Below are 16,712 nucleotides of genomic sequence, written 5' to 3'. Positions count from 1 at the left end.
CACTACACCATCAGAACTTAACACTGCATAAACCTGGCCCAGCCTAGGTTAGGTTCCCCTCTCTGCACTGCCATTCCTCTCTTTATGTACGGCACTCTCCACATCACCCACAAGAACACCCTTTTAAGGCACTCATTTATACTTCAGAGAAAAGTCTATAATTGGGAAACTGATGAGAAATCAAAACCTATGTATTATATATACATACATAAATATCCATAGTCACTATCAATCCATGTACTATCAATTCCAAAAAGCCAAGTTTAGTAGAAGTTTTCTGGCTGCATAAGAATCAAAATAATAAAGGTTCATAAAAAATGTCACAATTTTTTATCACATTACAGAACCTAATTTTGAGTTTTTGGAGAGCTTAAGACAGTCTTTAAAAGTTCATGTGGACTTAATTTTGCATCTAAGGAAAAGGAAACAATAGACACACAGCCTAAAAGATGGTATTGGGACTTAATAAAATGGCACCATTATTCAATCAAGCCCACAAATACCTGTTTTGGAGGAAGTGCATCCTGAGAGACAGGATCAAGAGTCATAAATTTTTTATCCCTAACAATACTAAGAACATCATAGAGAACACACATCTCTGTCAGGGCACTTCTCAAATTGTTCCTCACTGAATCCCAAGGCCAAAGGGAGGGTTGAAATTTCACCAATCCTAAAAAGTGAAAGAAAAAAAATAAATACCCAGATATTAGTTATAGAAAACTCACTTAGAGATTCAAAAGCACTAAAAAAAAAACAAGAAAAAAAGTACTAAAAGAAGAAATAATGAATTCTATTTCAAATCGTTCCCTCTTTTATCCCATTCACTCCACCCTTTCTAGAATCTTTGTTAACATTTAAGTTGGCATTCCTACAATGGCAAAACAAATACTGTTTCTAATTTCCTACGTTAAATCTAACATTACAGCATGATAGTAGGCATTCAAATCTTTTAAAATCTAAGCAAGCCTTTTTAATAATCTTGTTTTTCTTCCAGCTTTTAAAACTTGAAGAATTAATTGTTGAATTTTCAATACATAGAAAAGTACAAAACTACAAATGACCTATACTGGCAGCATTCTGATAGTAAACACTATTATATTCCAACCTCTTAATCACTTTTAGGAATTAAATTTCATGTATAGATTCTCACCATAGAGAGTTCAAACAACAGAAATACAGAGTAAAAAGTGAAAGTTTTCCTTTATTCCCCACCCCTAATTCTCTCTCCTCCTGAGAGGCAATCACTAGTAACTGTTGGGGTATCCCCATCCAAATTTTTTTTATGTATTTATATACATATACTCCCAATTTTCCATTACTTGCTTCCCCTGCCCCTCAATATGTCCTAAAGACACCTTCACATCAGAATATAGAGCTACTTCATTCTTTTAACACTGTAAAATATTCTGGAGCATGCACTGTGTTCTCAGTCACTCAGTCATGTCTGAAGCATAGACATACAGTAAATTCAAGAATTCTCTGGCAGTCCAGTGGTTAGGACTCTGCTGTTCCTCTGCAGGGGGCCTGGCTTTGATCCCTGGTAGGGAAACTAGAAGGCAATGGACCCCACTCCAGTAGTCTTGCCTGGAAAATCCCATGCACGGAGGAGCCTGGTAGGCTACAGTCCATGGGGTCGCGAAAAGTCAGACACAACTGAGCGACTTCACTTTCACTTTTCACTTTCATGCCTTGGAGAAGGAAATGGCAACCGACTCCAGTGTTCTTGCCTGGAAAATCCCAGGGATGGGGGAGCCTCGTGGGCTGCCATCTCTGGGGTCGCAGAGTTGGACACGACTGAAGCAACTTAGCAGCAGCAGGGGAACTAAGATCCCTGCAAGCTGTGCAATGTGGCCAAAAATAATAATAATAATTGAACAATGTACAGTGAATTTAACCATTTCTGTGTGATGGGCACATAGACTGGTTCCAACAATGCCAGTTTTGGCCTATTTTTTCAATGAACTGTCTTCCTTTCAGTTTGAAGGGACTCTGAATATCAGGGATATTAACCGTTTGTGTGTCATATGTGTTGTATATACTTTCCCCAGCCTGTTATTTATCTTTTTACTTTGTGGCACCTTTTTCCATTACTATTGTTAAATTTTATGCAATTAATACACCTATCTTTTCTTTCATAACATCTGTTTCCTATCTTGCTTAAGCTAAGCAAGCTTGCTTTAGCTAAGACGCTGCATTTCCAATGCAGGGGGCTCGGGTTTGATCCCTAGTCAGGGAACTAAATCCCACATACAACTAAGATCCAGCCCAGCTAAAAAAGTAAATAAACGGGCGGGGGGGGGGGGGGGGGGGGGGGTAAGCGGTAAAGAAGGTCTTTCCTAGTGCCAAAGCTACATGATTATAAATCCTTTTCAATAACTTACCTTATTCTCTTCATCTTTATTGCAATCCTTATGGAAATATTTCTGTGTGAGGTTTGAGGTATTATTTACCAAATGGATCCCTAATTGTCCTAATACAGCTGGCTTGAAATGCTATCTTTAAATTCAGAGTCTGTTCACATAACTAAATCAAGAACTGCTAGATTTTTTTATTTTTGACAATAAGAATCCAAAACCATTCATACTTTTTCTATAACTAGTTTTATTTTCCCATTTACTATAATCCATTTACTATATATATAGCATCCAGCATAATCTTCTGTAAACAAAATCATCTGTCTACTTGAAATCTTTCAAAAGCTTTCAGCTGTTCTTCTAATAAAAGCCAAACGCGTACCCTGGCTGACTGGATCTACATGATTTGGCCTCTGCCTACCTCCTAGACCTTATCACATACTCCTGTCAATATAATCTCCTCTCAGTACGAGTTAGTAACATCATGCATCTTGCACATGGAAACACAGTGATTAGTTCAAAGTCAGATAGCTAATACATGGCAGAACAGAGCCGCGAACTCGAGGGCTCCTAACCAGGCTGCCACATTAGGGATGCTACCTGTTTGCAGGTCAGGAAGCAAAAGTTAGAACTGGACATGGAACAACAGACTGGTTCCAAATAGGAAAAGGAGTACGTCAAGGTTGTATATTGTCACCCTGCTTATTTAACTTATATGCAGAGAAACGCTGGGCTGGAAGAAGCACAAGCTGGAATCAAGATTGCCGGGAGAAATATCAATAACCTCAGATATGCAGATGACACCACCCTTATGGCAGAAAGTGAAGAGGAACTAAAGCTCCTCTTGATGAAAGTGAAAGAGGAGTGAAAAAGTTGGCTTAAAGCTCAACATTCAGAAAACTAAGATCATGGCATCTGGGTCCATCACTTCATGGCAAATAGATGGGGAAAGAGTGGAAACAATGGCTGACTTAATTTTTCTGGGCTCCAAAATCACTGCAGACGGTGACTACAGCCATGAAATTAAAAGACGCTTATTCCTTGGAAGGAAAGTTATGACCAACTTAGCATATTAAAAAGCAGAGACATCACATTACTTTGCCAACAAAGGTCGGTCTAGTCAAAGCTATGGTTTTTCCAGTAGTCATGTATGGATGTGAGAGTTGGACTATAAAGAAAGCTGAGTGCTGAAGAACTGATGCTTTTGAACTGTGGTGTTGGAGAAGACTCTTGAGAATCCCTTGGACTGCAAGGAGATCCAACCAGTCAATCCTAAAGGAGATCAGTCCTGGGTGTTCATTGGAAGGACTGATGTTAAAGCTGAAACTCCAATACTTTGGCCACCTCATGCGAAGAGCTGACTCATTTGAAAAGACCCTGATGCTGGGAAAGATTGAGGGCAGGAGGAGAAGGGGACGACAGAGGATAAGATGGTTGGATGGCATCACGGACTCGATGGACATGGGTTTGGGTGGATTCCGGGAGTTGGTGATGGACAGGGAGGCCTGGCGTGCTGCGGTTCATGGGACACGACTGAGCAAATGAACTGAACTGAAAACCCAAACACTCCCCCAGCGACAGGGTCTCAACGCTGTCTCTCAAGGAAACCTGCGCAGACACGAGGACTGAGAGGCGAGCAGTGCCCAAAAGTGTCCGGACGCCGCCGCCCCACGCGGCCATGTCCACAGCGCCTCACCGGGCGCGCCCGCGGCCTCACCTTCTTCGTCGTCCTGGTCAGCGCTGGACCCCGCGCCCGCCCAATCCTGCGCGTCGCCCTCGGCGCCGGCCGCCTCCTCCTCCTCGGAGCCGGAGCCCTGGCTGAAGTCGATCCGCTGAGCCAGGCGCGCCAGGTTCTGAGACATTGACAGAGGCTGCAGGTACGTCTCGGTGCCGTCCAGGCCCACCTCCTGGACCTGCTTCTCGCAGGCCGACTCGATGCTGATCCGCACAGCGCGCACCCCAGACATGCTGGCGGCGTCGGCTCGGCGCCCGCACCGGACAACAACCGAAGGAGGAAGTGGGAGCGCCTCAGGGTACCCAGGACCGCGGCGCAGGGGAAGCGCCCCAGGAGACCGAGCGCGGCTCCAGGTCTAGAAACAAAGCCCACACTGGACGCTTTCCCACAATGCACCGCAGGCCCCAGCCCTCACCCCGTCCGGGCTGGCAGTCTCGCGGGAGGAAAGCGGCCGGCGCGGGGCCCACACTTCCGGCCGCGCGCCTGGGTTGAATCCTGCTGCGGCGCGCGGAAGAGCTTCTCGGTCTGTGAAAGGCGTGGCCGGCCGCGGGAAGGCGGGATCCCTGCGGTCTTCCTCCGTTTTAACTGTTGCTTGTTGGAAAGTGATGGAGGAAGGCAGGAAGAAGTCGGCCGAAAACGGATAGGGAAAAGGAGATGAATGGGTCCCTGCATCTTAGCAACGAGAGGCCCTCCGAGGGTGCAGAGATGTGAGGAGAAACGACGGATCTGAAGACTTGTAAAATCTCATCAGACAAGTCTAAAGAGTTATAAAATAAGGGCGTAGTTTGAGGAAAACAATGAATTGTGTTTAAAGCACAGTTATAAAATTTATAAAATTATACTGCATAATTAGTTTATTATCTAAACTCACGTAGTAGTAAACTCTAGGATGGCAAAAATCTCAGCCATGTAATATGCGCATAATATTAATTTCATGCCTGACTGAAAGTAATATGTGTACGGTTAATGAGCAGTGATGTAACAAGTCTCTGAGTTTCTAAGAAAATATCTCATCAGTAGTATTTCCACTGGGAATTATGAAGGGGGACAAGGAATTCTTTTGTTACAAAACTTTAATTTAACTGAAGGAATTATGTATATCATTTATCACGGGACTTTCCAAGTTTTGTGCTAAGTTTAAGTGTTTAAGTTTTAAACTTTTTCTAAGGTACTTAGGCGGAGAAGGCAAAGGCACCCCACTCCAGTATTCTTGCCTGGAAAATCCCATGGATGGAGGAGCCTGGTGGGCTGCAGTCCATGGGGTCGCTAAGAGTCGGACACGACTGAGGGACTTCACTTTCACTCTTAGCTTAAATGCATTGGAGAAGGAAATGGCAACCCACTCCAGTGTTCTTGCCTTGAGAATCCCAGGGACAGGGAAGCCTGGTTGGGCTGCTGTCTATGGGGTTGCACAGAGTCGGACACGACTGAAGCGACTTAGCAGCAGCAGCAGCAGCAAGGTACTTAGGAAAATACGGTTGCCATGGTATCAGTCTGCCTAAGCAATACATATGTGTGTTGGGGGGTTCTGTGAATTTTCAAGGGAGGACCCTATTTTTGCAAGCTCAACTGATATTGCTGGACAATCATGTTGGAGAATTACTGTGCTTACTCTTTATACATAAGTTTGTAAAAGGTTTTAATACCTTGTTTCAAAATTTGATTAATGTTTATCATGGAGTGTATTTGTGCCAGTAACTGTGCTAAGTGTGTTAAACATTTTTCATTTAATCTTTATAAGGTGCTCATACTTGTGCAGTTTGGCTGGGGCAACTGCTGTCTCAGCTGGACTGGACCTGAGGGTCCCTTGATCTATTCTGGGCTCAGCTGGTTGATTCTGTTAGGGGAAACACACTGATTGAAACCGCCCACCCCTGCCAGGCACCATAGTAACCATTTGCATCAGTTGTTTTAGGACAGGAGGTCCTGCTAAGGAACAGGGAACTAATAAGCCACCACCCACAGGAAAAGTTCGGAAAAGGTCAAAAGGAGATACCACATGTCCAACCACCTCCCAGAATCCTTTTCTCTGGCATCCATCTTGGCTGAACAAGGCATGCACCACCAGGAAGGACTCTGAGTCAGAATGATTGGCTAAGGACAACCCAGAAATTAATCCCATCACCATAAAACCTGAGACTGCAAGCCATGTGGCAGAGCTGTTCTCCTGGGTTCCCTTACCTTACTGCTCTCCACCCGGGTGCCCTTTCCCAATAAAATCTCTTGCTTTGTCAGCAAATGTGTCTCCTTGGACAATTCATTTCTGAGTGTTAGACAAGAGCCCAGTTTCGGGCCCTGGAAGGGATCCCCATTCCTGCAACAATTCTAATTCCAGTTATAGATCTACAGATTATTCGGAAGCCTTTGTGCCATATCTCTCTCATTGTACTAGCAAGCTGGTCAGGATATGTTCTTTTCATGGAAACAGTTGAGATACAAGATCTAAGCCTTGCTTCCATTATATATCTAAAATCCACAAGTACTATGGCCAAACCCAAAAGTCAACGATGGGAGAGGACTTATGTTCAGCCTTTTTAGTTGCAGAAGCTGAAGACTTGCAGAGGAAAGGGTGTGGATAATGGGAGGAGCAGGGCCAACAACCTATCACATATGGAAAATAATACAGTTGCACCCTTATGTCAAATCCTAAATAAAAATAAATTCCAAATGGATTAATGAGCTAAGTGTGAAAAACGGTGAAGTCTTGGAACTTCCCTGGTGGTGCAATGCTTAAGAATCCTCCTGCCAATGCAGGGAACATGAGTTTGATCCCTGGTTCAGGAAGATTCTACATGCCACGGAGCAACTAAGTCCATGCTTCACAACTACTGAGCCTGTGCTCTAGAGCCCGAGAGCCACAACTACTGAACCCCCAAATTGCAATTACTGAATCCCACGCCCTAGAGCCTGTGCTCTGCAAAAAGAGAAGCCACAACAATGAGAAGCCTGCACACCACAGCTAGAGAGTAGCCCCCAGTCTCTGAAGCAAGGAAGCCCAATAGCAGCAAGGAAGACCTAGTGCAAACAAAATTATGATTTAGTTAAACACACACACACATACACACAAAACAGTGACATGTTCTGTACATTTGGATACATATGAAACTAAGACCTGCTTAGAGGGAAATATATTTGTCAGATTTTGAGGGTTCATGGAACTCAGATCTTCCAAAGGGAAGAACTGCACCCCCTACCATCTTTCAGGATCTAAGAGGGAGAGATTGCATTCAGATGTGGCCTGAATTTTATTTAAAAGAAAATCCAGCCCCACCCCAGCTGGATCTCTGATTATAATCAGTCTTTCCTCTGCCTAACAAAAGTGGAAATCCTTACTGCTGGAAGATTAATTTAGTAGTAGTAAGTCGTGAAATAGTGGCTGAAAGCAAAAACAAAACCCATAGTCAGGAACATATTCATGGATGATCAAGACATTGGAGATGGGAGGCAAGGACTTTAACAGATTAGTATGTTAAAGAAAATAGAGGAAAATGGACAAAATGAATGAAAAGATGGGGTTTCAATAGAAAAATTTGTCTATTAAAAAAAGAATCAAAATATACATTCTAGACTAAAAATAACGTTTTATTTTTTAATTTTTTTTTTTGCTATGGATCATTTTAAAAGTCTTTATTGATTTTGCTACAATATTGCTTCTGTTTTTATCTTCTGATTTTTTGGCCAAGATTATGTTCTGGTTTTTTGGTCACGAGGCATGTGAGATTTTAGCTTCCCAACTTGGGGCTGAACCCACACCCCCCTGCACTGGAAGGTGAAGACTCAACCATTGGACCACCAGGGACATCCCCAAAGTAACTGAAATCAATAGCTTATAAGGTGGCACTTTGGTAAAGAACCCACCTGCCAAATATAGGAGACCTGAAAGGACTTGAGTTCGATCCCTGGGTCATGAAATCCCCTGGAGGAGGGCATGGCAACCCACTCCAGTATTCTTGCCTGGAGAATCCCATGGACAGAAGAGCTTGGTGGTGCATCCACGGGGTTGCAAAGACATGACTGAAGTGACTTAGCACAAGATAGGTTTACTAAGAGATCTGACATAGCATAGAACAAGATTAGTGAACTCAAAGTTCGGTCGATGAAAAAATCCAAAACACAGAACAGAACAGAATGTAAGATAACTTGGGATACACTTTCAAAATTCTTACAGACATTAAAAGGCTAATGTAAAAAAAAAAAAAAGCTAATAAGGGAATATTATGAATAGCACCCCTTTTCCTACTTCTTGCCACAAATACCAGTTTTTCTTAGTTTTAGTGCCCTCTTAATATCCCAGGCTGTAATGTAGTTCTTCACAACTGGGGCCACCCTCCGGTTATGAAGAACTACATTTCTCTTGAAGCACCAAGAGAAAAGAGACAGAAAAACGCGACCCCAAGAAGTCCATTTCCTGACTCCTCTGGGATCATTTTTCTCTTGCTCTTTTAGGTAACAGCTCCACTAAAACCACCGACGCAGCCGTGCTGCTCTGACTGCACCGGGGTAAAGCCTTTGGGCAGAGCCAAGAGATAGAAAAGGAACAAGAGAAAAACGGAGACTTTCACACTGTGGCCTGCTGGGACCCCCTTTCCTGCTTCTCTAGCCAAAATGAACTGTCTTTTGGGAGTTTTTGGACTTCCCTGGTGGCTCAGATGGTAAAGCATCTGTCTACGATGTGGGAGACCTGGGTTTGATCCCTGGGTCGGGAAGATCCCCTGGAGAAGGAAATGGCAATCCACTCCAACACTATTGCCTGGAAAATCCCATGGACAGAGGAGCCTGGAAGGCTACAGTCCGTGGGGTCACAAGGAGTCGGACACGACTGAGCAACTTCATGTTAACATTGGGAGTTTTTGCTGTCCATGCCCATTGCATTGTTCTGTGACCCAGTCTGCCTCGGATAAAAGAGGAGAGAAAAATCAGGAAACTCATCATCAGTATTGTTCATTTTTCAAGTTTGGACTTCCTTCTTCAACCATTCAGTCAAAATGGTTTAATTTTCAACAGTCTTCTGGGAGTTGCTGTCTGCATTTTGTCCAAAGTTTTGTATTTTGTAATTGTTGAAGAAATAGGCTGCTGTGGGCTTATTCCATCTTGGCCAGCACCAGAAATTCATGTGTTCTTTAGTAAATTTATTTTTGTGTTTGTGAGATGAAGTTTCCTCTATAATGTACAATACATTACAGAGTAATACTAATAGGACTTACCCTATTTTAACTATTTGTTCATATGTCAGTCAGTGTCTGATCCTGCATCCCTGGTACAGTGCTTGGCATGTGGATGATGTTCGTAAAATTGACATTGAATGAGCAATAGAACATGACATACAGAGGCTTCGCAGAGAATCTAAAAGGAAGCTGGGCTTTTAAAACCAAAAGCAAATGAGTATCTGCTTTTAGGTATCTGTTCTAGTGGCACATGTTAGATTGTTAATGTAACTAACCTAAGCATTGCTTGCATGTTAAGTCACTTCAGTTGTGTCCAACTCTTTGCAGCCCCATGGACTGTAGCCCACCAGGCTCCTCTGTCCATGGGGATGTTCCTGGCAAGAGTACTGGAGTGAGTTGCCATGACCTCCTCCAGGGCATCTTCCCTGGAGGGTAAGTTTAAACCTAGGGATCGAACCCACATCTCCTGCATTGCAGGCAGATTCTTTACCACTGAGCCACTGGGGAAGCCCAACCCAAGCATTATTGTAAACTTAAAGAAATTAGTTTTTCTTGCCACACTTAATACACTTCAGAAAAACACAATGTTTCAGACAAATGGGACATATCAAGAGAAATGGGCCATAGGTAGAAGTTCCAGGAATACTAACCATGTATTTGACCAATGAATGAATATACCAGATTTTCTGTAGAAAACTCAGTATTTAATATTTTATTACTTTAGTCACATAATTGCCTTTGTAGTGTCAGATTGTGTTCTTATTTTAGGTTTGGAAAGGTGATGTAAATGTATCTGATCTCCAAGCTCTTCGAAAATCACAAAACTTTTTAGCTGAAACCCCTAACAGAATGTAACTTCAGAAATGTATGCAAAAATAGAAATTAAAAGGATGAAATAAAATATGTAAAGGCATTCTAATATTCCTGCACCATTTGGGATGTCCTTTGCAGTTGCCGTGGTTCTTGCACCCCTCTTTGGAGAGCACTGATGGAGAGGGAAAGGCAGTTTTCACACACTCATCAGGGGAAGAGGCTCCAGACCCTTTCAGAGGACAACTCCCTGCTCCCACCCCCATGCCATAAGAAATCTGATGAGAAGCAGCTTGCGAGTAGGACTGCAGCTAATTCTCCCTAGAACTGCTTTAATGTTGCAGGGGTTCTCAGCTCAGGTCCTTAAGGCAAATCTAGAACTCCCCACCAGGCAGGTTTGTAGGACAGTTCACTTCTCCCAAGGGCTGTAATGCCTAAGTAACTCAATCCCCCTCACAGCTTTGTTAGAACAGATTCTTAGTGGCTGTGCTGTTTCACACTTCACTGTTCTCACTCACTGCATATAGAACCCCCTGCTTATTAATCCTCTTCTTTCAGGGCCAAATCCTCTTCACCCTTTATCTACACTTCTTTTGAGTTTTTATGTCACCGCATCAGGACAGACACTTAAAAAGCTGACTTGTCATTTCATTCATAATTTGTCCCATAGGAATTCACTAGTATCTAAGATCCATTGGTATATCATGACTCACTCTTTCTTAAAACAGATATTCCGGTACATTTCATAGGAAAACATCACATAGTATATTGTCATTGATATTTTATCAGTCTTTCCAAAGGCAAATAAAATATTCTTACCCAGCATAGTCCTCTCTCCCTATTACTATCCACCACTTCCCACATATCATAAATGCAGGCCACTGAACATGCAAAGGATGACTCCTTCAGGAAAAAAGTCATATATAAGAATAGGATAGCAATGTGTCAGAAAAAATTCTAATCCAGTCAAGAAAACAAAAGGGAAGTATTTAATTTGAAAATAATTGAATATTAATTACCAAGTCACCATAATTCTTTAGTATAAACTGAAAAATATTTTAAGAAAATGCGTGAAAAATTAAGTACAAAAGAAAATAATTCTAAAAAAGAGATTCACAATACTATGTCCTTAACTTTATATTTGTCAAAAAGAAGATAACAACAAACACCTGTGTTTTCACACCCAGCTTAATAATGACTACTGATATAGTTGAAGCTCCTTTGTGCTCTTCCTAGCTCACTTCTCCCTTCCTCCTAGAAATAACCACTCCTTGTCATTTCTTATATTTTTAAATTTAGTCACCTACTGCTGTGTAACAAAGCATCCCAAAAGTCACAGGCTTACAACAGTAATCACTCATACTTGAAGATTCTTTATGTCTTGAAGGTTAGCTGGGCTTCCATTCTCTCCCAGATACTGGCCTTTCTTGTTAACTCTTCAGTACCTTCAAGAAGATACGTTTTATGTTTTGAAGCTTTTAAAATTATCTTTAGTGAGATGATTCATCTGAATTATCTAATCTATTGTTACTGGAAATAGAAATCTTAAATTTAACAGTGACCCTTGGGGACTTCCCTGGTGGTGCAGTGCTAAAACTCTGCACTCCCAGTGCAGGAGGCCAGGGCTCAATGCCTGGTTGGGTAACTGGATCCCACATGCATGCCACTGCAAATAAGACTGAGTGCAGCCAGTGGCCATTGGTTTTTCTGCCAAATACCAGTTCATAATTTCAGCCTATTTTTCTACTAGAAGTTCCTCTTTTCCTTATTGACGTGTAGATGTTAATGCATCCTGAATAGTTCAGTTCAGTTCAGTCACTCAGTTAAGTCCGACTCTTTGTGACCCCATGGACTGCAGCACCCCAGGCTTCCCTGTCCATCACCAACTCCCGGAGTCCACTCAAACTCATGTCCATTGAGTCAGTGATGCCATCCAACTATCTCATCCTCTGTCGTCCCCTTCTCCTGCCTTCAATCTTTCCTAGCATCAGGGTCTTCTCCAAGGAGTCAGTTCTTCCCATCATGAATTTAATCAGCTATATTTTGAAAATATGTTCTCCTAGTCTGTGGTTTGTTTTCTTCCTAAGTTATCATTTGACCAAGTGTTACATTTTAATGTCAGATCAGATTTATTTATCTTTTATATAGTCTGTGTCTTATGTTGTTTAGAAAATCTTCTCATGCCCTTAGGTCATAAAGATACCTTCCACATTTTCTTCTAAAACTTCAAAAGTTTTCTTGTTCACCTGTAGGTCTTTAATTTGCCAGGCATTGAGTTCAATCCGGTTTGGTTTCTCCACTAATAACTGGGTGTGCCAGCACTCTGTGGACACATTCTCCTTTCCCTATCGATCTGCTGCGTCAGAAAAATCAAGCATCTGCACACGTGAGGACCTGCTTCTGCTTTGGTTTGACTGTCCTCACTGTACCGAAACCACACTGTCTTACTTAAATAGTAAGTTTAAAGATGTTGCTATCTTTCAAATATCCCTGACCTTGCTATCTTGAAAACTGTCTTTGCTTATCTTGGCCCTTTGCTTTACCATATATTTTTAAATGAACTGGTGCTGCTAAGTCGCTTCAGTCGTGTCCGACTCTGTGCAACCCCATAGACGGCAGCCCACCAGGCTCCCCCATCCCTGGGATTCTCCAGGCAAGAACACTGGAGTGGGTTGCCATTTCTTTCTCCAATGCATGAAAGTGAAAAGTGAAAGTGAAGTCACTCAGTCGTGTCCGACTCTTAGTGACCCCATGGACTGCAGCCTACCAGGCTCCTCCATCCATGGGATTTTCCAGGCAAGAGTACTGGAGTGGGATGCCATTGCCTTCTCCGAGGTTCTATCAAAAGCCCTACTGGGACTAGACTGACATTGAATTTATAGATTTGAGAAGAACTGATACTTCTAGAGATTATGTCTTCCTAGATGTAACTGTTTTTATTTCTTTGCATTTTCAACAATTTTATAATTTTCTCCATAAAGGTTATATGTAATTTTTGTTAAAAATACTGCTGTGTACTTTTAGTAACATGTAATTGGTATCTTTTTCAAATTTACTTTTTTGTTTTGGCTGCACCACTGCCGGATCTTAGTTCTTCAACTAGGGATCAAATCTCAGTGCCATTGGCACTGAGAGCACGGAGTCTTAACCACTGGACTGCCGGGGAATTCCTTCCAAATGTATATTTTTAACCATTTTTTTTTGTTGTTGGTATGCAGAAATACAACTCATTACTGTATATTGATTTTTACATTTAGAAACTTTATTTCTATTGAAGTATAGATACAATATTGTATTAGTTTCAGGTGTACAGCAAAGTGATTTAGTTATATACATTTTTTTCTCAGATTATTTTCCATTATAGTTCCCTTTGTTACACAGTAAATTCTTGTTGCTTATCTATTTTATGTGTGTGTGCTAAGTTGTTTCAGTCCTGACTGACTTTGTGCAATGCTATGGAATGTAGCCTGCCAGGCTCCTCTGTCCATGGGATTCTCCAGGCAAGAATACTGGAGTGGATTGCCATTTCCTCTGCCAGGGATGCCATGCTCTTCCCCACCCAGGGATCGAACCCTGCCTCTTACATCTTCTGCATTGGCAAGTGGGTTCTTTACCATTAGTACCACCTGGGAAGTCCATATCTGTTCCCACATGCCTACACTCCCACACTCCCCCACCCTACCCCCACTCCCTTTCCCCTTTGGTAAATAACTGTATGTTTTCTGTCTATGAGTCTGTCCCTGTTTTATATATAGATTTTTCGTATTACTTTTTAGATTCCACATTTAAGTGATATTTAATATATGTCTGACTTATTTTACATACTGATATTCTCTAGGTCTATCCATGTTGCTGCAAATGGTAATATTTCATCTTTTTTGTGGCTGAATAATATTTTTATTTGGACTTCCCTGGTGGCTCAGTGGTAAAGAATCTACCTGCCAATGCAGAAGCCATGGGTTCAGTCTCTGGATCAGGAAGATCCCCTGGAGAAGGAAATGGCAACCCACTCCAGTACTCTTGCCTGGAAATCTCCATGGACAGAGGCGCCTGGCAGGCTACAGTCCATAGGGTTACAAAGAATCAGACATGACTTAGTGACTGAACAACAATAATATTTATATTTAGGAAACTCTTTGAACTCAGTCTGATAATATAACTATAGATTCTCTTGGGTTTTTCAAGAGGTCAACCATGTTTTCTGCTGAAAAACTGATTTTTTGCTTCCTTTTCAGTTGTTATACCTGTTCTTTCTTGTCTTTTTTCCTGGTTGAAACTCCAATAGTTAATGATATTGGGCATCCTTGTCACATTCCTAAAGTGAATATGGTATTAACATAATTTTGCAAATACCTATATCTAGCTAGCATTTAAAAAATTGCTTCTCAGATGTTAATTGCTAACTAGATGTTAGCTTCATGGAGTTCAGGTGATCCTACTTTGTTCACAATGGCCTCTTTGCTGTTTCTTGAAACTACCAAGTTCTCTTCTGGCTGAACCTTTAAATCTGCCAGAAAGGATGTTTCTCCAAATAACCTCATGGCTCACTCTCTCATTTTTTCAGGACTTGGCTCAAATGTCTCTTTATAGGCACCTTTCCCTGATCCCTCTCTATAAAATGTGTACGAGTCTGATTCCACTTCTGATGTTTGATTGCTGACAGATATTAAGCCTTACCCCAATCCTTCCTCCCCTTCTGCCCCCACGTTTGTGTGATAAGAAAGCCTGGCTGTGGGCTTCCCCAAGTGGCTCAGTGATAAAGAATCCTCCTGCCAATGCAGGAGACACGAGTTCAGTCCCTGGTCTGGGAAGATCCCACATGCCGCAGAACACCTAAGCCTGTGCACTGCAACTATTGAGCCTGTGCTCCAGGGCCCTGCAGCTGCGACTTCTGGGCCCACGTGCAGCAACTACGGAAGCCTGTGTGCCCCAGAGCCTGTGCATCGCAACAAGAGAAGCCACGCGATGAGAAGCCAGACACTGCAACTGGAGAGTGGCCCCCGCTCGCCACAACTAGAGAAAAGCCAGTGCAGCAATGAAGACCCAGCACAGCCAAAACTAAATAAATAAATAAAACAAATAAAATTATTATTAAAAAAAAAAAAGCCTGACTCCTTCTTGCTTTGACACCTGTGGAAAATTCAAACTGCATGCACAACCATCACCCTGACCTGACCTGCTAACCATTATAAAACCCCCAAGCCAGTCTTCTTTCCCTGTTCTCACAGGCCGTTTTTGGACTTGCTTGGGAGCTGCCCTGCTACTCCAGAAAGCCTCATTATGGGAATCATGAAGTCTTTTGGACCCCCTTGGTGTGTGTGTGACTTTGTCATTCTCAACGACTGAGCTGGGTGTGGAGTCCACCTTTTCCCAGCGTGGGATGCCCACAACAAAATAGATCCTCCTTCAGAGCACGAATACCACCTGATATAATATGTATTTGCTTATTTGCCTTCTCCTACCATGTAAAGGACTGAATGATCGATCCCAGTATCTAGTGAAGTATCTGTCATAATCATTCATCTGTTTATTCATTCAACAAATATTTACTGAGTGTCTACTTTGGGCAGATTCTGTTAAAGGCACGGTGTATAGTGGAGATCAAAGCCCCTGCCATGGAGCCTACGTTTCCAGAGGATAGGCTATGTTGTTCATTCAGTATGTATTTGTTAAATGAAAGAATACTAATATTATTTTTGGCTGGAGGTAAGAGACGGAAATACCAGACCACCTGACCTGCCTCTTGAGAAATCTGTATGCAGGTCAGGAAGCAACAGTTAGAACTGGACATGGAACAACAGACTGGTTCCAAATAGGAAAAGGGGTACATCAAGACTGTATATTGTCACCCTGCTTATTTAACGTATATGCAGAGTACATCATGAGAAACGCTGGGCTGGAAGAAGCACAGGCTGGAATCAAGATTGCCGGGAGAAATATCAATAACCTCAGATACGCAGATGACACCACCTTTATGGCAGAAAGTGAAGAGGAACTGAAAAGCCTCTTGATGAAAGTGAAAGAGCAGAGTGAAAAAGTTGGCTTAAAGCTCAACATTCAGAAAACTAAGATCATGGCATCTGGGCCCATCACTTCATGGCAAATAGATGGGGAAACACTGGAAACAGTGTCAGACTTTATTTTTTGGGGCTCCAAAATCACTGCAGATGCTGACTGCAGCCATGAAATTAAAAGACACTTACTCCTTGGAAGGAAAGTTATGACCAACCTAGGTAGCATATTAAAAAGCAGAGACATTACTTTGCCAACAAAGGTCCGTATAGTCAAGGCTATGGTTTTTCCAGTGGTCATATATGGATGTGAGAGTTGGACTGTGAAGAAAGCTGAGCGCCAAAGAATTGATGGTATTGAACTGTGGTGTTGGAGAAGACTCTTGAGGGTCCCTTAGACTGCAAGAAGATCCAACCAGTCCATCTTAAAGGAGATCAGTCCTGGGTGTTCATTGGAAGGACTGATGCTAGAGCTGAAACTCCAATACTTTGGCCACCTGGTGCGAAGAGTTGACTCATTGGAAAAGACCCTGATGCTGGGAGGGATTGGGGGCAGGAGGAGAAGGGGACGACAGAGGATGAGATGGCTGGATGGCATCACTGACTTGATGGACATGAGTTTAAGTAGACTCTGGGA

The 16,712-nt window shown here is 42.4% G+C and overlaps 1 protein-coding gene and 1 long non-coding RNA gene across 4 annotated transcripts in view; one reads left to right on the top strand and one right to left on the bottom strand.

The window, feature by feature from the left end:
* The window catches only part of MED17 (mediator complex subunit 17), a 28,105-nt gene extending 23,631 nt beyond the window's left edge, over window positions 1-4,474 (bottom strand). For 2 of the 3 annotated variants that reach the window (XM_055581656.1, XM_055581657.1), the window contains exons 1-2: window positions 4,072-4,474; window positions 504-670 (exon numbers count right to left, since the gene is read on the bottom strand). In XM_055581656.1, coding sequence (XP_055437631.1) covers window positions 504-670; window positions 4,072-4,321 — 417 coding nt within the window. In that variant the 5' untranslated portion in view covers window positions 4,322-4,474. The remainder of the gene's footprint in view (window positions 1-503; window positions 671-4,071) is intronic. The other variant, XM_055581658.1, reaches the window with a different exon arrangement.
* Window positions 4,475-11,259: 6,785 nt separating this feature from the next.
* On the top strand, window positions 11,260-15,835 carry LOC129653861 (uncharacterized). The gene is made up of 3 exons (XR_008715245.1): window positions 11,260-11,451; window positions 12,317-12,519; window positions 15,293-15,835. It is a non-coding gene; the product is annotated as an uncharacterized LOC129653861 (long non-coding RNA).
* Window positions 15,836-16,712: the final 877 nt, after the last annotated feature.

The sequence above is a fragment of the Bubalus kerabau genome, chromosome 5 (genome assembly GCF_029407905.1).
Source record: "Bubalus kerabau isolate K-KA32 ecotype Philippines breed swamp buffalo chromosome 5, PCC_UOA_SB_1v2, whole genome shotgun sequence".
Taxonomy (NCBI): Eukaryota; Metazoa; Chordata; class Mammalia; order Artiodactyla; family Bovidae; genus Bubalus; species Bubalus kerabau.
This window is presented reverse-complemented; position numbering and strand designations above follow the sequence as displayed.